Source organism: Agelaius phoeniceus, chromosome 32, assembly GCF_051311805.1.
Source record: "Agelaius phoeniceus isolate bAgePho1 chromosome 32, bAgePho1.hap1, whole genome shotgun sequence".
NCBI lineage: Eukaryota > Metazoa > Chordata > Aves > Passeriformes > Icteridae > Agelaius > Agelaius phoeniceus.
In genome coordinates this window covers 1,156,874-1,177,538 of record NC_135296.1, presented here as the reverse complement: position 1 = coordinate 1,177,538, position 20,665 = coordinate 1,156,874, and the positions used below count along the sequence as shown (strand labels likewise).

Genomic DNA, 20,665 nt, shown 5'->3' with positions numbered 1-20,665 from the left:
CACTGGGCTAATTAATGAGCTGCTATTGCTCTTTAATTTCAGTTATTTTGGGTTTATTTTGGGTTTATTTGGGTTCCTTTTGGCTCCCAGGGCTCCTCCCCCCTTTCCTACCTCGGCTCAGGTGGGCGGGGCTAAATCTTAATTAACGCTGGGTTAATTAATGAGCTGCTGGGAGCAATGGGGAGTGGCTATTGCTCTTTAATTGGGGGTTTTTTGGGGTTATTTGGATTAATTTGGATTTTTTTTGGTTCATTTGGGCTCCCAGGGCTCCTCCCCCTGCTCAGGTGGGCGGGGCCAAAGCTTCATTAACTCTGGGCTAATTAATGAGCTGCTATTGCTCTTTAATTTGGGTCATTTTGGGTTCATTTTGGGTTTATTTTGGGTTTATTTTTGATTTATTTGGGTTCCTTTTGGCTCCCAGGGCTCCTCCCCCCTTTCCTACCTCGGCTCAGGTGGGCGGGGCCAAATCTTAATTAACACTGGGCTAATTAATGAGCTGCTGGGAGCAATGGGGAGTGGCTATTGCTCTTTAATTGGGGGTTTTTTGGGGGTTATTTGGATTAATTTGGATTTATTTTGGTTCATTGTGGCGCCCAGGGCTCCTCCCCCTGCTCAGGTGGGCGGGGCCAAACCCCAATTAACCCAGAGCTAATTAATGAGCTGCTATTGCTCTTAATTTGGTTTAATTTGGGTTTATTTCAGGGTTTTTTTTTGGGTTAATTTTGGGTTTATTTGGGTTAATTTTGGCTCCCAGGGCTCCTCCCCCAGCTCAAGTGGGTGGGGCCAAATCTTAATTAACCCAGAGATAATTAATGAGCTGCTATTGCTCTTTAATTTGGGTCATTTTGGGTTAATTTTGGGTTTATTTGGGTTTATTTTGGGTTATTTTTGGTTTATTTTGGTTCATTTTGGCTCCCAGGGCTCCTCCCCCTGCTCAGGTGGGCGGGGCCAAACCCCAATTAACCCAGAGATAATTAATGAGCTGCTATTGCTCTTTAATTGGGGTCACTTTGGGGTTATTTGGGGTTTATTTCAGTTTTTTTGGCTTATTTTGGGTTTATTTTGGGTTCATTTTGGCTCCCAGGGCTCCTCCCCCTGCTCAGGTGGGCGGGGCTAAATCTTAATTAACCCAGAGATAATTAATGAGTTCCTATTGCTCTTTAATTTGGGTCATTTTGGGTTTATTTTGGGTTCATTTTGGGTTTATTTGGGTTTATTTTGGCTCCCAGGGCTCCTCCTCCCTTTCCTCCCCCTGCTCAGGTGGGCGGGGCCAAACCCCAATTAACACTGAGTTAATTAATGAGCTGCTGGGAGCAATGGGGAGTTGGGATTGCTCCTTATTTTGGGCTTTTTGTGCGGTTTTTTTGGATAAATTTTGATTTATTTTGGTTCATTTTGGCTCCCAGGGCTCCTCCTCCCTTTCCTACCTCGGCTCAGGTGGGCGGGGCTAAATCTTAATTAACACTGGGTTAATTAATGAGTTCCTATTGCTTTTTAATTTGGGTTATTTGGGGTTTATTTTGAGTTTTTTTGATTTATTTGGGTTCCTTTTGGCTCCCAGGGCTCCTCCCCCAGCTCAAGTGGGCGGGGCCAAATCTTAATTAACCCAGACATAATTAATGAGTTCCTATTGCTCTTTAATTTGGGTCATTTTGGGGGGTTTTTTTTGGTTTATTTTGGGGTTTTTTAGGTTTATTTTGGGTTTTTTTGGGTTCATTTTGGCTCCCAGGGCTCCTCCCCCTGCTCAGGTGGGCGGGGCTAAATCTTAATTAACCCAGGGCTAATTAATGAGCTGCTATTGCTCTTTAATTTGGGTTATTTTGGGTTTATTTCAGGGGATTTTTTTTGTTTTATTCTGGTTTATTTTGGTTCATTTGGGCTCCCAGGGCTCCTCCCCCAGCTCAGGTGGGCGGGGCCAAACCCCAATTAACCCCGGGCTAATTAATGAGCTGCTATTGCTCTTTAATTTGGGTCATTTTGGGTTTATTTGGGTTTATTTTGGGTTAATTTTGGGGTTATTTGGGGTTATTTGGGTTCCTTTTGGCTCCCAGGGCTCCTCCCCCTGCTCAGGTGGGCGTGGCCAAACCCCAATTAACCCCGGGCTAATTAATGAGCTGCTGTTCTGGTTTAATTGGGGTCATTTTGGGTCCATTTTTGGTGTTTCTCAGCCTCCTCGGGGTCCCTGAAGATGAAGAATTCTGGGGATCCTTTCCTGAGCCTGGAACCCCTGGGCCCCTTCCAGAGCCCTCCCAGTGTGCAGGTGAGGAAATGGGGAAAAATGGGGAAAAATCCAAATTTCTGCACTGAAAATGAGGAAAAAATGGGGAAAAATCCAAATTTCTGTTATTGGAAATGGGGAAAAAATCCAAATTTCTGTTATGGAAAATGAGGCAAAATGGGGAAAATGGGAAAAAATCCAAATTTCTGCACTGAAAATGGGAAAAAATTCCCACTCAAATTCCCATTAAAATTCCCACTAAAATCCTCATTATTAACCCCATAAATCCCCTATTTTCACTTGAAATTCCCATTAAAATTCCCATTATTTAACCCACAAATCCCCAATTTTCACATCAAATTCCCATTCAAATTCCCTTTATTTCTTCCCCAATTCTCCAATCCTTTACTGCCATGCAAGCTCTGACTGGGCCATTCCCATTGCAGAGCTTTTTGCCCATTTTTGTCCATTTTTGTCCATTTTTGTCCATTTTTGCCCATTTTTGCCCCATTTCCAGGTGGGTTTCCTGCAGCAGCCGGGGAGCCTGGAGCCCCTCCTGGGCCGTTCTTTGTTCTCCAGGCAGCCCCTCGAGGTCAGTGGGGATTTCATTCCTAAATATTCTCAAGAAATTCAAATTTTTTAATTTATTTTTTTTTAATTTGAATTAATTCTAATTTTTTACCTTTTTTTATTTTGATTTTTTTTCTTTCTTCCAATATAGCCGGTGTTGGGATGGGGGGAAAAGCTGGAAAATCTTTAAAGTTTTTAGCATATTTAATATTATTTGCTATTTAATATATAATTATAATATAGATAAATTATATTTGCATACAAATTATTATATAAATTTTATGAGATTTAAATATAAAGTATTATATTTTACATGGTATATACAATATATTATATATAATATTTAATATATAATATATAATATATTATATATGGTATATTATCTATGGTATATTATATGTGGTATATTATATGTGGTATATTACATGTGGTATATTATATATTATATATGGTATGTTATATATTACAATTTAATGTTATATAATCATAAGATTCTAAAATATTATTATTTTATTTATTTATCATTATGAATATTTCTTTTAGTCTTTATTAATTTAAAATGGCTGCATTAACTCTTCAATTATTAATTAATTTCATTAATTAAATCTGTTTCCCCTCAGGCCAATGGCAGCTGGCCGGACGCCGCCACCCCCTCGTCCATCACCGACCCGGGCAGCGACGCCTCCAATTAAAGAATTCAAACTTCTTTAATTTTTAATTCAAGGACCTTTTTGAGAGAGGACAGAGGTCAATTAACGCTAATTAATCCCGGGCCGATAGAATGATTGACTTCCAATTAATGAATTACCTCAGAACGAGCCAATAGATTGTGATGGCAGCCACACCTCTACCTCTCAATTATTTATAACTTCACTTCGCCTCAGAAAATTCCATGTTTTTAAGGAAAATCTTTGGATTTTACACAAAGAACCTGAAGAAGAAGGGAAAAAAAAAAAGTCTTGGCATTTTTCTCCAGTTTTACAGTGGAAAAAATGGATTTATTTTATTTTTTGTCTGGTTTTTTACGCTGGGATTTTGGTTCTAGGTGAGTTAAACCCCTCCTGTTGTAATTGGATGTTCTCTGTATTGGAATTTTCTACAGGGAATTTCTGTAGGAAATTCTAGAGAGAATTCTATAAGAAATTTTTCTTAATTAATTGAGCCAATTAATGGAAAAGTCGCTTCACCAAACTTCTCACTGGACATTGCTCGCAGGCCGGACCTTCCACTGGTGTCATTCCAAGGGATTTCAGATCGGGAAATTCCACAGCGTCACTTTTTCTGATGGAAAAAGTGCAAAAATAAAATTAAAACCCCAAATTTACCACAAAACGGCCAAACCACGGGATTTCCCTATGGGAATTCGAGGGGGTTTGTGCCGTTCTGGTGCTGCTCTCAGAGTCCGCCCCTTTCAGGTGAGATTTCATCCAAGAAAATAAATTTCCAAAGCCTTTTTTTTTTCCTTTTTTTTCCCATTTTCTCCTGATTTTTTTTTCTCTCAGGTTTGGGCTCTGTGGGCGCGATGTTTGTGAGGGGTGGGAAAATGGAGGGAAGGATGTGAGGGGTGGGAAAATGGCGGAAAGGACGTGAGGGGTGGGAAAATGGAGGAAGGACGTGAGGGGTGGGAAAATGGCGGGAAGGATGTGAGGGGTGGGAAAATGGCAGAAGGAGTGTGAGGGGTGGGAAAATGGAGGGAAGGACATGAGGGGTGGGAAAATGGAGGGAAGAGTGTGAGGGGTGGGAAAATGGCAGGAAGGACATGAGGGGTGGGAAAATGGCGGGAAGGACGTGAGGGGTGGGAAAATGGAGGGAAGGATGTGAGGGGTGGGAAAATGGCAGAAGGAGTGTGAGGGGTGGGAAAATGGAGGGAAGGACATGAGGGGTGGGAAAATGGCGGGGAGAGCGTGAGGGGTGGGAAAATGGCGGGAAGGACGTGAGGGGTGGGAAAATGGAGGGAAGAGCATGAGGGGGGGGAAAATGGCGGGAAGAGCGTGAGGGGTGGGAAAATGGAGGGAAGAGTGTGAGGGGTGGGAAAATGGAGGGAAGAACGTGAGGAGTGGGAAAATGGAGGGAAGAACGTGAGGGGTGGGAAAATGGAGGGAAGGACGTGAGGGGTGGGAAAATGGCGGGAAGGATGTGAGGGGTGGGAAAATGGCGGAAAGGACGTGAGGGGTGGGAAAATGGCAGAAGGAGTGTGAGGGGTGGGAAAATGGCGGGAAGGACGTGAGGTGTGGGAAGAGTGTGAGGGGTGGGAAAATGGTGGGAAGAGTGCGAGGGATGGGAAAAGGGCGGGCACACCGTGGAGGTGGGGAAAAGGGCGGGAAGATGGTGAGGGGCGGGAAGGGTGGAGCGGACTCCGCGCCCGCTGTGAGGGCAGGCACAGCCCCGCGCCTGCTCCGTGATGGCGGCGAAGCCGGAGCGGGTTCCGCGCATGCGCAAGCGCTGAGGGCAAGCGAGTGGCGGGAAACCGCCATGGCGGAGGCTGCGGCGGGAGCCGGCGGCTCCCCCGGTCCGGCCGCGGCCCCGTCCCCGCGGGGTTCGGCCGGGCCACAGGAGGATGAGGTGAGCGCCGGAAGGGCACGGCCCGGCCGGGGGAGCCGCGGGGTGGCCGCGGTTTCAGGCTGGTAATGGTTTCTCCCCTCAGGGATGCCCCGGCGGAGCCAGCCCTGAGAGCGGAGGAGTCGCGCCAGGTAAGGGCAGGGAGAGAAATCGCAGCTCTGTGTGCTGGGAGGAGCTGGTTTGGGTGATTTTGGGGCTTGGGAGTTGGATTTGGCGGAATTTTGGACTTTCTCCAGCCTTGAAAATTCCAGGATTTTGGGGCAACTTTGGGATTTTAAGGCTCTGGAAGTCCCCAAAAAATCCCAGAATTGTTGGGTAAATTTCAGGATGTTCCCTAGAAATCCCAAAACCTCCAGGATTTGACTGAGCTCTCGCTTATAAATAAAACTACAAAAGCCACGTTCAGCGCTCTGGAATCCTTGATAAAACCATATTCTCTCATGGATCAAGAAACCCCGAGCGGGCAGCGCAGCCCCAGGTATCCCCGAGTCTCTTTTCCCCTTTTTTGCGCTGATTTCTCCTCTTTTCTCCTCAGACCCAAACTCAGCAGCGGACACTGAAGGGATTTTAAAATAATTTTATTACTATTAAACTTCAAAAATTTTAAAACCAAGTGATTGGGGTTTTTCACCCTCTCATGGATCAAGAAATCCCGAGCAGCCCGGGTATCACCAAGTCTCTTTTGCCAATTTTTTTTTGCTGATTTCTCCTCTTTTCCCCTCAGACCCAGACTCGGCAGCGGCTGCTGAGGAGCATTTTTATAACCATTTTCTTACTATTAAACTTTCAAAATTTAGGAAAAAAAGTGCTTGGCGTTTTTCACAATCATTTCCTCTCATGGATTCAGAAACCCCGAGCAGGCAGGGCAGCTCGGGCATCACCGAAAGTCCAAAATTCTCTTTTTCCCTCATTTTTTTTGCCGATTTCTCCTCTTTTCCCCTCAGCCCTGGCCTCTGAGGCGATTTTCAAAGCTCCCAGCGGAAAGGGCGCCCCGAGCTCCCCCGGCAGGACGCAAAGAGCCGCGTTCAGCCCCGGGCAGGAGCCGCATTCGCTCCGTTTGTCGCCGGTTCCCGCCTCCCCTCAGGGCCGGCTTGTAAAACTTTTAACCATTTAACCAGTAGACTTTTAGCCGTTTTATTACTTTTAAAGCCCAAGCGTTTAATACTTTGAAAAACAAGCGTTTGCTGGTTTTCACCCTCTCATGGAATCAAGAAACTGCGAGCGGGGAGAGCAGCCCGGGCCTCACCGAGTCTCTTTTCCCCTCAGGCGCGGCCTCGGCAGCGGCTGCTGAGGAACATTTTTATAACCATTTTCTTACTATTAAACTTTCAAAATTTAGGAAAAAAAGGGCTTGGCGTTTTCCACAATCATTTCCTCTCATGGATTCAGAAACCGAAAGTCCAAAATTCTCTTTTTCCCTTTTTTGTTGCTGATTTCTCCTCTTTCCCCTCAGACCCAGACTCGGCTTCCCCTCAGGCGCGGGCTCGGCCGCGGCTGCTGAGGAGCATTTTTATAACCATTTTCTCCCTATTAACCTTTCAATTTCTCCTCTTTTCCCCTCAGCCCCGGCCTCTGAGGCGATTTTCCAAGCTCCCAGCGGAAAGGGCGCCCCGAGCTCCCCGTTCAGCCCCGGGCAGGAGCCGCATTCGCTCCGTTTGTCGCCGGTTCCCGCCTCCTCCCCTCAGGGCCGGCGTTTAACACTTTCAACCATTAAACCAGAATACTTTTAGCCGTTTTATTACTTTTAAACCACAAGAGTTTAATACTTTGGAAAACAAGCGTTTGCTGGTTTTCACCCTCTCATGGAATCAAGAAACTCCGAGCGGGGAGAGCAGCCCGGGCCTCACCGAGTCTCTTTTCCCCTCAGGCGCGGGCTCGGCAGCGGCTGCTGAGGAGCATTTTTATAACCATTTCTTTACTATTAAACTTTCGAAATTTAGGAAAAAAAATGCTTGGCGTTTTTCACAATCATCTCCTCTCATGGATTCAGAAACCGAAAGTCCAAAATTCTCTTTTTCCCTTTTTTTTTTTTGCTGATTTCTCCTCTTTTCCCCTCAGACCCAGACTCGGCTTCCCCTCAGGCGCGGCCTCGGCAGCGGCTGCTGAGGAGCATTTTTATAACCATTTTCTCACTATTAACCTTTCAATTTCTCCTCTTTTCCCCTCAGCCCCGGCCTCTGAGGCGATTTTCAAAGCTCCCAGCGGAAAGGGCGCCCCGAGCTCCCCGTTCAGCCCCGGGCAGCTGAGCTCCGTTTGTCGCCGGTTCCCGCCGCCTCCCCTCAGGGCCGGCGTTTAAAACTTTTAACCATTTAACCAGAATACTTTTAACCGTTCTATAACTTTTAAAGCCCGAGCGTTTAATACTTTGAAAAACAAGCGTTTGCTGGTTTTCACCCTCTCATGGAATCAAGAAACTGCGAGCGGGGAGAGCAGCCCGGGCCTCACCGAGTCTCTTTTCCCCTCAGGCGCGGGCTCGGCAGCGGCTGCTGAGGAACATTTTTATAACCATTTTCTTACTATTAAACTTCCAAAATTTAGGAAAAAAAGGGCTTGGCGTTTTCCACAATCATCTCCTCTCATGGATTCAGAAACCAAAAGTCCAAAATTCTCTTTTTCCCTTTTTTTTTTTGCCGATTTCTCCTCTTTTCCCCTCAGACCCAGACTCGGCTTCCCCTCAGGTGCGGGCTCGGCAGCGGCTGCTGAGGAGCATTTTTATAACCATTTTCTCCCTATTAACCTTTCAATTTCTCCTCTTTTCCCCTCAGGCGCGGCCTCTGAGGTGATTTTCAAAGCTCCCAGCGGAAAGGGCGCCCCGAGCTCCCCGTTCAGCCCCGGGCAGGAGCCGCATTCGCTCCGTTTGTCGCCGGTTCCCGCCGCCTCCCCTCAGGGCCGGCGTTTAAAACTTTTAACCATTTAACCAGAATACTTTTAACCGTTCTATTACTTTTAAAGCCCGAGCGTTTAATACTTTGAAAATCAAGCTTTTGCTGTTTTTCACCCTCTCATGGAATCAAGAAACTGCGAGCGGGGAGAGCAGCCCGGGCCTCACCGAGTCTCTTTTCCCCTCAGGCGCGGGCTCGGCAGCGGCTGCTGAGGAACATTTTTATAACCATTTTCTTACTATTAAACTTCCAAAATTTAGGAAAAAAAGGGCTTGGCGTTTTCCACAATCATCTCCTCTCATGGATTCAGAAACCAAAAGTCCAAAATTCTCTTTTTCCCTTTTTTTTTTTGCCGATTTCTCCTCTTTTCCCCTCAGACCCAGACTCGGCTTCCCCTCAGGTGCGGGCTCGGCAGCGGCTGCTGAGGAGCATTTTTATAACCATTTTCTCCCTATTAACCTTTCAATTTCTCCTCTTTTCCCCTCAGGCGCGGCCTCTGAGGTGATTTTAAAACCTCCCAGCGGAAAGGGCGCCCCGAGCTCCCCGTTCAGCCCCGGCCAGGAGCCGCATTCGCTCCGTTTGTCGCCGGTTCCCGCCGCCTCCTCCCCTCAGCGCCGCCGCCGCTCCTGGCGCCGCTCCAGCCTCCAGGGGCGCCGCTGCCGCCGCCGCTCGCTGCCCCCCGTGCACCGCGAGGTCACCGGTGAGGCCTCATTAACCTCATTAACCTCATTAACCTCATTAAAACCCTTAATTAGGGCGCTTTGCATCAAAATCCGCTCTTGGGGGGGGGGGGGTGTCGTCATTTTTAACCCTTTTTGTGCCAGACTTGAGCCAATCCATCAGCCTGGAGCTCCCGGAAGTTCAGCGCCTCTCCCTCCTCCTCCTCTCCAGCTTCCAGGTAAATTCACTCCAAAATCCTGAAATTCACCCCCCAAAAAATCCTGAAATTCACCCCAAAAATCCTGAAATTCACCCCCCAAAAAAAAAAAAAATCCCAAAATTCCAGAAATTCACCCCAAAATTCTGAAATTCACCCCCCCAAAAAATCCCAAAATTCCAGAAATTCAGTCAAAAATCCTGAAATTCACCCAAAATCCTGAAATTCACCCCAAAATCCTGAAATCCACCCCCCAAAAAAATCCCAAAATTCCAGAAATTCACCCAAAAATCCTGAAATCCACCCCCCAAAAAATCCCAAAATTCCAGAAATTCACCCAAAAATCCTGGAATTCACCCCAAATTCCGGAATTTTCCTCCCAAAAAACCCCTTGGAATCCTTTCCCCGTCTCCTCAAACACACAAAAAATGGAATTTAGGCTCCAAATCTTTATTGGAACCCCCAGAAAATCGGCATCAAAGCCAATTTCCCCATTTTTGGTTGGATTTTCCCCATCATTTTGTTGAATATTTCCCATTTTTGCTTGGATTTTTCCCATTTCCCCCCATTTTTTTTCCATTTTTGGTTGGATTTTCCCCATTTTTTTGTTGAATATTTCCCATTTTTTCATGGATTTTTCCCATTTCCCCCCATTTTCCCATTTTGATGGATTTTCCCCATTTTTGATTGGATTATTCCCATTTCCTGACGGATTTTCCCCATTTTCTGATGGATTTTCCGACGTTTTTCTCCCATTTTCCCCGTTTTCTGATGTATTTTCCCCATTTCCGGTTCCATTTTCTCCATTTTTCCCATTTCCTGACCTTTTTCCCCATTTTTGGTTGCATTTTCCCCATTTTCTGATGGATTTTCCCCATTTTCTGATGGATTTTCCCCATTTTTAGTTCCATTTTCCCCATTTCCTGACGTTTTCCCCCATTTTTGTTTGGATTTTCCCCATTTTTGATGCATTTTCCCCATTTCCTGACGTTTTTCCCCATTTTTAGTTCCATTTTCCCCATTTCCTGACGTTTTTCCCCATTTTTAGTTCCGTTTTTCCCATTTCCTGACATTTTTCCCCATTTTTAGTTCCATTTTCCCCATTTTTAGTTCCATTTTCCCCATTTCCTGACGTTTTTCCCCATTTTTAGTTCCATTTTTCCCATTTCCTGACATTTTCCCCCATTTTTCCCCATTTTTAGTTCCATTTTCCCCATTTCCTGACCTTTTTCCCCATTTTTAGTTCCATTTTCCCCATTTCCTGACGTTTTCCCCCATTTCTGTTTGGATTTTTCCCATTTCCTGACCTTTTTCCCCATTTTTAGTTCCATTTTCCCCATTTCCTGACGTTTTTCCCCATTTTTAGTTCCATTTTTCCCCATTTTTAGTTCCATTTTTCCCATTTCCTGACGTTTTTCCCCATTTTTAGTTCCATTTTTCCCATTTCCTGACGTTTTTCCCCATTTTTAGTTCCATTTTTCCCCATTTTTAGTTCAATTTTTCCCCATTTTTAGTTCCATTTTTCCCCATTTTTAGTTCCATTTTTCCCCATTTTTGTTTAGATTTTCCCCATTTTTAGTTCCATTTTCCCCATTTCCTGACGTTTTTCCCCCATTTTCTGATGGATTTTCCCCATTTCCTGACGTTTTTCCCCATTTTTAGTTCCATTTTTCCCATTTCCTGACATTTTTCCCCATTTTTAGTTCCATTTTTCCCATTTCCTGACCTTTTTCCCCATTTCTGTTTGGATTTTTCCCATTTCCTGACGTTTTTCCCCCATTTTTCCCCATTTTTAGTTCCATTTTCCCCATTTCCTGACGTTTTTCCCCATTTTTAGTTCCATTTTTCCCATTTCCTGACCTTTTTTCCCCATTTTTAGTTCAATTTTTCCCATTTCCTGACGTTTTTTCCCCATTTTTCCCCATTTTTGTTTAGATTTTCCCCATTTTTAGTTCCATTTTCCCCATTTCCTGACGGTTTTCCCCCATTTTTAGTTCCATTTTTCCCATTTCCTGACGTTTTTCCCCATTTTTAGTTCCATTTTTCCCATTTCCTGACGTTTTTCCCCATTTTTAGTTCCATTTTTCCCCATTTTTAGTTCCATTTTTCCCCATTTTTAGTTCCATTTTTCCCCATTTTTAGTTCCATTTTTCCCCATTTTTGTTTAGATTTTCCCCATTTTTAGTTCCATTTTTCCCATTTCCTGACGTTTTTCCCCATTTTTAGTTCCATTTTTCCCATTTCCTGATGTTTTTCCCCCATTTTTCCCCATTTTTAGTTCCATTTTCCCCATTTTTAGTTCCATTTTTCCCATTTCCTGACGTTTTTCCCCATTTTTGTTTGGATTTCCCCCATTTTTAGTTCCATTTTTCCCATTTCCTGACGTTTTTCCCCATTTTTAGTTCCATTTTCCCCATTTCCTGACGTTTTTCCCCATTTTTAGTTCCATTTTTCCCATTTCCTGACGTTTTTCCCCATTTTTAGTTCCATTTTTCCCATTTCCTGACGTTTTCCCCCATTTTTAGTTCAATTTTTCCCATTTCCTGACGTTTTTCCCCCATTTTTCCCCATTTTTAGTTCCATTTTCCCCATTTTTAGTTCCATTTTTCCCAATTTCTGACGTTTTTCCCCATTTTTAGTTCCATTTTTCCCATTTCCTGACGTTTTTCCCCATTTTTGGTTCCATTTTTCCCATTTTTAGTTCCATTTTTCCCATTTCCTGATGTTTTTCCCCATTTTTAGTTCCATTTTTCCCATTTCCTGACCTTTTTCCCCCATTTTTCCCCAGTTCTGTGCCCGGCAGCTGCAGCAGGACCTGCGGGGCTCCCCTGGATTCGACCCCGAGCTTTTCTCTGCCCAAGGTTGGGACCCAAAATTGGACCCAAAATCCCCAAATTTCCCATTTTCCCCCCAAAATCCCCAAATTTCCCATTTTCCCCCCAAAATCCCCAAATTTCCCATTTTCCCCCCAAAATCCCCAAATTTCCAACGCCCAAAATGGGGGGGAAAGCTCCAAAATTGGGGATTTGGGGGGAAAAACCAGCGAAATTCAGGAATAATTAATCGATCATTAATTATTATTAATTAATTGATGATTAATTATTATTAATTAACTTATACTTAATTATTGGAGGGAATCAAAAAAGGGTCCTGGGGTTTCCTGATTCCTCCAAACTTCAAGAATTTGGGTAAAAAATTAATCAGGAAAATGAGAAAAAATGGAATTAATTAGCAATTAATTAACCATTAATTGATAATTAATTAATAATTAATTTGGGGGAGGAATCAAAAAAGCTCCCGGGGGTTCCTGATTCTTCCAAAATTGGGGAATTTGGGTAAAAATTAATCAGGAACATGAGGAAAAAATGGAATTAATTAGCAATTAATTAATAATTAATCAATAATTAACTGGGGGGAAATCAGAAAAGCTCCTGGGGGTTCCTGATTCCTCCAAAATTCGGGTAAAAAATAATTGGGAAAATGAGAAAAAATTGAATTAATTAGCAATTAATTAATAATTAATTAACAATTAATTGATAATTAGTTATTAATTAATTATTGGGGGAATCAGAAAAGCTCCTGGGGGTTCCTGATTCCTCCAAATTTCGGGAATTTGGGTAAAATTAATCGGGAAAATGAGAAAAAATTGAATTAATTAATGAGGAATTGTCAATTAATTGATAATTAATCAATAATTAATTGGGAGGGAAAATTTAAAAAGCTGCTGGGGGTTCCTGATTCCTCCAAAATTGGGGAATTTGGGTAAAAAATAATTCGGAAAATGAGAAAAAATGGAATTAATTAACGGTTAATTAATAATTAATTAACGATTAATCACTAATTAATTGGGGGAGGAATTTAAAAAGCTCCTGGGGGTTCCTGATTCCTCCAAAATTCGTGAATTTGGGTAAAAAATAATCGGGAAAATGAGAAAAAATGGAACTAATTAACGATTAATTAACCATTAATTGATAATTAATTAATTATTAATTAATAAATTGGGGGAAAATCAAAAAAGCTCCTGGGTGTTCCTGATTCCTCCAAAATTCGGGTAAGAAATAATCAGGAAAATGGGAAAAAATGGAATTAATTAACGATTAATTAATAATTAATCGATAATTAATTGGGGGGAGGAATTGAAAAAGCTCCTGGGGGTTCCTGATTCCTCCAAAATTCGGGTAAGAAATAATCAGGAAAATGAGAAAAAATGGAATTAATTAGCGATTAATTAATAATTAATTAACAATTAATTGATAATTAATTATTAGTTAATTATTGGGGGGGTCAAAAAGGGTCCTGGGGGTTCCTGATTCCTCCAAAATTCGGGAAATTTGGTAAAAATTAATCAGGAAAATGCCCCTAAATCCCACTAGGATGAATTAGTAATTAATGGATAATTGGTAATTAATTAATCCCGGCCGATTTTTAATTAATTAATGAATATTTTTGCTATTTCCCCAGCGCTGAAGGGCTCGGAGCAGCTGCAGAGGCTCCTGCAGAGGCTGCTCCAGGATGGGACCCTCAGGAACTGCCTGGAACCAGCCCCAGGGTGAGGAGTGGGGGCAAAAAACCCAAAATTGGGGAAATTCAGCGTGGAAAAGGGAAAAGAACCAAAAATGGGAATTTTGGGGGTGGAAAAGGGGAAAAAATTGGGAATTTTGGGGTTGGGAAAGGGAAAAATTGGGAATTTTGGGGGTTGGAAAGGGGAAAAAAATTGGGAATTTTGGGGTTGGGAAGGGGAAAAATTGGGAATTTTGGGGTTGGAAAGGGAAAAAGAACAAAAAATTGGGAATTTTGGGGTTTGGAAAGGGGAAAAAATCCAGAAAAATTAAAAAAAAAAAATTGGGAATTTTTAGGATAGGATGGGAAAAAAGAACAAAAAATTGGGGAATTTTGGGGTTGGAAAGGGGAAAAAGAACAAAAAATTTTTTAAAAAATTGGGAATTTTGAGGTTTGGAATAGGGAAAAAATTGGGAATTTTGGGGTTTGAATAGGGGTAAAAAGAACCAAAAATTGGGAATTTGGGGGTTTGGAAAGGGTAAAATCCATGGAAAACCCCAAAAAATGCCCCAAAATTGGGAATTTTTGGGTTTGGAAAGGGGAAAAAATTGGGAATTTTGGGGTTTGGAAAGGGGAAAAAATCCAGAAAAATTAAAAAAAAAATTGGGAATTTTTAGGATAGGATGGGAAAAAAGAACAAAAAATGGGGAATTTTGGGGTTGGAAAGGGGGAAAAGAACAAAAAAAATTTTAAAAAATTGGGAATTTTGGGGTTTGGAATAGGGAAAAAATTGGGAATTTTGGGGTTTGGAATAGGGGTAAAAAGAACCAAAAATTGGGAATTTGGGGTTTAGAAAGGGGAAAAAAGAACAAAAAAATTTAAAAAAAAATTGGGAATTTTGGGGTTTGGAAAGGGGAAAAAGAACAAAAAAATTTAAAAAAAAATTGGGAATTTTGGGGTTTGGAATGGGGAAAAAATCCAGAAAATTAAAAAAAAAATTGGGAATTTTTAGGATAGGATGGGAAAAAAGAACAAAAAATGGGGAATTTTGGGGTTGGAAAGGGGGAAAAGAACAAAAAAATTTTTAAAAAATTGGGAATTTTGGGGTTTGGAATAGGGAAAAAATTGGGAATTTTGGGGTTTGAATAGGGGAAAAAAGAACCAAAAATTGGGAATTTGGGGGTTTGGAAAGGGGAAAATCCATGGAAAACCCCAAAAAATGCCCCAAAAATGGGAATTTTTGGGTTTGGAAAGGGGAGAAAGAACAAAAAATTGGGAATTTTTAGTGAATTTTCTCTGGATTTGCCCCAAAATTTGGGAATTTTTAGGGATGTTCTGTAGGTTTGCCCTGAAATTGGGGAATTTTCTCTGGATTTGCCCCAGAATTGGGGAATTTTTGGGAATTTTGGGTCCTTTCCCGCAGGGATTGCCTGGATCCGGCCCTGGAGGGACCCGTGGGGCAGGTGAAGCTGCTCATGGCCAGGTGGGACATTGGGGACACCTTGGGGACATTGGGGACACCTGGGACAAACCTGGGGACACCTTGGGGACACCTTGGGGACATTGGGGACACCTTGGGGACATTGGGGACACCTGGGGACATTGGGGACATCTTGGGGACACCTGGGGACATTGGGGACACCCCTAAGGACACATTGGGGACATTGGGGACACCTGGGACAAACCTGGGACAAACTTGGGGACACCTGGGGACATCCTGGGGACACCTTGGGGACACCTTGGGGACACCTGGGACAAACTTGGGGACATTGGGGACATCTTGGGGACACCTGGGGACAGCTGGGACACCCCTAAGGACACATTGGGGACACCTGGGGGACACCTGGGGACATCAAGGACACACCTGGGACAAACCTGGGGACATTGGGGACACCTGGGGGACAGCTGGGACAAACCTGAGGATATCAAGGACACACCTGGGGACATTTGGGACACACCTGGGACCCTTGGGGACACCTGGGGGACACCTGGGACAAACTTGGGAACATTTGGGACACACCTGGGGGACACCTTGGGGACACGTTGGAGACACCTGGGGGACATTGGGGACACCTGGGACAGACCTGGGGACACCTTGGGGACAGCTGGGACACCCCTAAGGACAGGTGGGGGACACCCCTAAGGACACGTTGGGGACACCTGGGGGACACCTGGGGACATTTGGGACACACCTGGGGACACCTTGGGGGACATTGGGGACACCTGGGACACACCTGGGGACATTGGGGACACCGTGGGGAAAGCTGGGACACCCCTAAGGACACGTTGGGGACAGCTGGGGGACATCTGGGACTCACCTGGGGACATTGGGGACACCTGGGACACACCTGGGGACATTGGGGACACCTTGGGGACACCTGGGGACAGCTGGGACACCCCTAAGGACACATTGGGGACACCTGGGGGACAGCTGGGGACATCAAGGACACACCTGGGGACATCAAGGACACACCTGGGACCCTTGAGGACACCTGGGGGACACCTTGGGGACACCTGGGACAAACTTGGGAACATTTGGGACACACCTGGGGGACACCTTGGGGACACGTTGGAGACACCTGGGGGACATTGGGGACACCTGGGACAGACCTGGGGACACCTTGGGGACAGCTGGGACAAACTTGGGGACATTGGGGACACACCTGGGACACCCCTAAGGACACATTGGGGACACCTGGGGACATTTGGGACACACCTGGGGACACCTTGGGGGACATTGGGGACACCTGGGACACACCTGGGGACACCTGGGACATCTGGGGCACACCTGGGACACCCCTAAGGACACCTGGGGGACACATTGCGGACACCTGGGACAAATTTGGGGACACCTGGGACAAACCTGGGGACATTGGGGATACCTTGGGACAACCCTGGGGACACCTGGGACACCGCTAAGGACATCAAGGACACACTTGGGGAATGCACCTGGGGACACCTGGAGTGGGGAGGGGACACCTGGGGGACATTTGGGACACACCTGGGACATTTGGGGACATCTGGTGGGACTTGGGGACACACCTGAGACACCTGGGGACACACCTGGAGTGGGGAGGGGACCCTGGGACACACCTGGGACACCTGGTGGGACCTTGGGGACATTGGGGACACACCTGGGACACCTTGGGGACAGCTGGGACACACCTGAGGACATCAAGGACACATTTGGGGACACCTGGGGGACACCTGGGACACATCTGGGATACACCTGGGACACACCTGTCCCTGTCCCTGTCCCTCTGTCCCTGTGTCCGTCTGTCCCTGTCCCTCTGTCCCTGTCCCTCTGTCCCCCTGTCCCCTGTCCCTGTCCCTCTGTCCCCCTGTCCCCCTGTCCCTGTCCCTCTGTCCTCTGTCCCTGTCCCCATCCCTGTCCCTCTGTCCCTGTCCCCCTGTCCCTGTGTCCCCCTGTCCCTGTCCGTCTGTCCCTGTCCCTGTCCCTGTCCCTGTCCCTCTGTCCCCTGTGTCTGTCTGTCCCTGTCCCTCTGTCCCTGTGTCCCCCTGTCCCTGTGTCCGTCTGTCCCCTGTGTCCCTCTGTCCCTGTGTCCCCCTGTCCCTCTGTCCCTGTTCCTCTGTCCCTGTGTCCCTCTGTCCCTGTGTCCGTCTGTCCCTCTGTCCCCTCCTGTCCCTCTGTCCCTGTCCCTGTCCCTCTGTCCCTGTCCCCCTGTCCCTGTCCCTCTGTCCCTGTGTCTGTCTGTCCCTGTCCGTCTGTCCCTGTCCCTCTGTCCCTGTGTCCGTCTGTCCCTGTGTCCCTCTGTCCCTGTGTCCATCTGTCCCCTCTGTCCCTGTGTCCCTCTGTCCCTGTCCCTGTGTCCCTCTGTCCCTGTGTCCATCTGTCCCCTCTGTCCCTGTGTCCCTCTGTCCCTGTCCCTGTGTCCCTCTGTCCCTCTGTCCCCGTGTCCGTCTGTCCCTGTCCCTGTGTCCCTCTGTCCCTGTCCCCTGTGTCTGTCTGTCTGTCCCTGTCCCTCTGTCCCTCTGTCCCTGTGTCCCTCTGTCCCTCTGTCCCTGTGTCCGTCTGTCCCCCGTGTCCGTCTGTCCCCTGTGTCCGTCTGTCCCTGTCCCTGTGTCCCCCTGTCCCTCTGTCCCTGTCCCCATCCCTGTCCCTGTCCCTCTGTCCCTGTCCCTGTCCGTCTGTCCCCTCCTGTCCCCTGTGTCTGTCTGTCTGTCCCTCTGTCCCTGTCCGTCTGTCCCCTCCTGTCCCCGCAGTCTCTCAGGGGAGCTCCAGGCCTGGGATCGGCTCCTGCAGCAGCACCGGGAGCGCAGCCAGGAGACCTCGGGGTGAGGGGGCACAGGGAGCCCCAAAAATCCCACATGGAACCCCAAAATTCCCACATTGAACCCCAAAAATCCCACATTGAACCCCAAAAATCCCACATTGAACCCCAAAATTCACACATTGAACCCCAAAAATCCCACATTGAACCCCAAAATTCACACATTGAACCCCAAAATTCACACATTGAACCCCAAAAATCCCACATTGAACCCCAAAATTCACACATTGAACCCCAAATTCCCCTTTTAACCCCAAAATTCACACATTGGTCCCCAAAATTCCCCTTTTGAACCCCAAAATTCACACATTGAACCCCAAAATTCCCCCTTTAACCCCAAAATTCACACATTGGTCCCCAAAATTCCCCTTTTTAACCCCAAAATTCACACATTGAACCCCAAAATTCCCCCTTTAACCCCAAAATTCACACATTGAACCCCAAAATTCCCCTTTTGAACCCCAAAATTCCCCTTTTGAACCCCACATTCCCCCCTTAACCCCAAAATTCCCCTTTGAACCCCAAATTCCCCTTTTGAGCCCCAAAATTCACACATTGAACCCCAAAATTCCCCTTTGAACCCCAAAATTCCCCTTTTGAGCCCCAAAATTCACACATTGAACCCCAAAATTCCCCTTTGAACCCCAAAATTCCCCTTTTGAGCCCCAAAATTCACACATTGAACCCCAAAATTCCCCTTTTGAACCCCAAAATTCCCCTCTTTAACCCCAAAATCCCCTCTTTAATCCCCAAAATTCCCCTTTTGAACCCCACAATTCCCCTTTTTAACCCCAAAATCCCACATTGGTCCCCAAAATCCCACGGGGAGCCCCAAATCCACACATTTGTCCCCAAATTTTTCCCCAAATTCCTCCCTTTTATCCCAAAATTCCCCATTTTATCCGAAAGTCTCCCCTTTTATTCCCAAAATTCCCACAGTGGTCCCCAACATTCCCAAAATTCCCACATTGATCCCCAAAATCCCCAAATTTATCCCAAAATCCCCACATTGATCCCCAAAATTCCTACATTGATCCCCAAAATTCCCACACTGATCCCCAAAATTCACAAATTTCTCCCAAAATCCCCACATTTATCCCAATTCCTCCCTTTTATTCCCAAAATTCCCACCTCAAATCCCAAAATTCCCCCTTTTATCCCCAAAATTCACACATTGATCCCCAAAATTCCCCTTTTTAACCCCAAAATTCACACATTGGTCCCCAAATTCACACATTTGTCCCCAAAATCCCACAGGGAGCCCCAAATTCCCCTTTTGAACCCCAAAATTCCCCTCTTGAACCCCAAAATTCCCACATTTCCCACCTCAAATCCCCAAATTTCCCCTTTGAGCCCCCAAAATTCCCACATTCATCCCCAAAATCCCCAAATTTAACCCCAAAATTCCCCCCTTTTATTCCCAAAATTCCCACCTCAAATCCCAAAATTGCCACATTTATCCCCCAAATCACCAAATTTATCCCCAAAATTCCCACATTTATCCCCAAATCCCCATTTTCCCCCAAAATCCCCATTTTCCCCCATTTCCCAATTTCCCCCAGTTTTCCCCATTTCCCCCAAATCCCCATTTTCCCCATTTTGCCCAAAATCCCCATTTTTTCCAAAATCCCCATTTCCCCCCATTTTTCCCATTTTTTCCAAAATCCCCATTTTCCCCCATTTTCCCCATTTGCCCAAAATCCCAATTTTCCCCCATTTTTCCCCATTTTCCCAAAATCCCCATTTTTCCCCCAAAATCCCCATTTTCCCCCAAATCCCCATTTTCCCCATTTTTCCAAAATCCCCATTTTCCCCCATTTTTCCCCAAAATCCCCATTTTCCCAAAATCCCCATTTTTCCCCCATTTTGCCAAAATCCCCATTTTTCCCTATTTTTCCCCATTTTGCCAAAATCCCCATTTCCCCCCATTTTCCCCATTTCCCCCATTTTTCCCCATTTTCCCCAAAATCCCCATTTTTCCCCCATTTTCCCCCCAGGTTTCTGCAGCAGCTCCGCTCTGGCCCCGCCCCCTTTGCCCCTCCCCCCGCTCTCCCCTCCCCCCTCCCGGGCCCCAGACCCGACTACGGCTCCGTCCTGGCCCAGCAGCGCCCGGCCCTGCACCAGCTCCGCCTCCTGGTCAGAATTCTGGGGCAAAAAACCCCAATTTCGGCAAAATCCCCCAATTTCCCCCCGATTTTTGGCGATTTTTTGGGGAATTTTTGGGTTTTTCCCAGGTGGATGAGGCACAACAAGCCGGGAAAATGGTGCTGGAATTCCACCAGCAGAGCAGGAGCTTCCTCAGCGGCCTCTCGGAGCAGCTGGGTGAGAAAAAACCCACAAAAATTCGCCCAAAATTGGCCAAAATCCTGGAAATTCTGGGCGGGAAATTTTTGGGGGTTTTTTTGCAGCTTCCAGAGCGTTCCGGAGGCTGCAGGGATCCCCAGCGCGGAAGTTGCTGCAGAAGAGGCCCCAGAAGGCGCTGCCCGAGGAGAGGGAATGAAAATAAAAAAGGAAAATCCCAAAATTTCTCGGTTTTGCCTCAAAATGTTCCCGGGTTTTGGGCTTTACATCGGCGCTTCCGGGTTTGGGGTCGCGCGGTGGTGATTGGTTGCTGGGGATGTCAATCAGAGGGATCAGCCAATCACAGAGCGGAGGGGGTAAGACCCTGAGGTCTTAATTCGTGCCTAATTAACCCCTCTAGGGACTCCTTTGTGCCAGCGCGGACATATTTATTGCAATTAACCCATTCGGGCCGTTTTTAACCCGA

The 20,665-nt window shown here is 46.0% G+C and overlaps 2 protein-coding genes across 7 annotated transcripts in view; both read left to right on the top strand.

Moving 5' to 3' along the window:
- LOC129134418 (pre-B-cell leukemia transcription factor 1-like) overlaps positions 1–4,241 on the top strand; it is a 25,950-nt gene extending 21,709 nt beyond the window's left edge. For 3 of the 5 annotated variants that reach the window (XM_077192206.1, XM_077192208.1, XM_077192205.1), the window contains 3 exons: positions 2,169–2,260; positions 2,736–2,810; positions 3,409–4,241. In XM_077192206.1, coding sequence (XP_077048321.1) covers positions 2,169–2,260; positions 2,736–2,810; positions 3,409–3,480 — 239 coding nt within the window. In that variant the 3' untranslated portion in view covers positions 3,481–4,241. The remainder of the gene's footprint in view (positions 1–2,168; positions 2,261–2,735; positions 2,811–3,408) is intronic. The other 2 variants (XR_013185703.1, XM_077192209.1) reach the window with 2 other exon arrangements.
- On the top strand, positions 3,958–20,665 carry DSN1 (DSN1 component of MIS12 kinetochore complex). Of its 2 annotated transcripts, XM_077192212.1 has the most exons (11): positions 3,958–4,203; positions 5,433–5,478; positions 8,717–8,929; positions 9,054–9,127; positions 11,895–11,967; positions 13,568–13,655; positions 15,030–15,089; positions 17,831–17,902; positions 19,896–20,034; positions 20,133–20,220; positions 20,307–20,422. In XM_077192212.1, exons 1-11 carry the CDS (start codon positions 3,958–3,960, stop codon positions 20,396–20,398), a joined length of 1,191 nt encoding a protein of 396 aa, XP_077048327.1. In that variant the 3' UTR covers positions 20,399–20,422. The 2 variants fall into 2 exon arrangements, with proteins under 2 accessions (XP_077048327.1, XP_077048326.1); XM_077192211.1 differs by lacking the exon at positions 19,896–20,034 and having other exon boundaries at positions 20,307–20,665.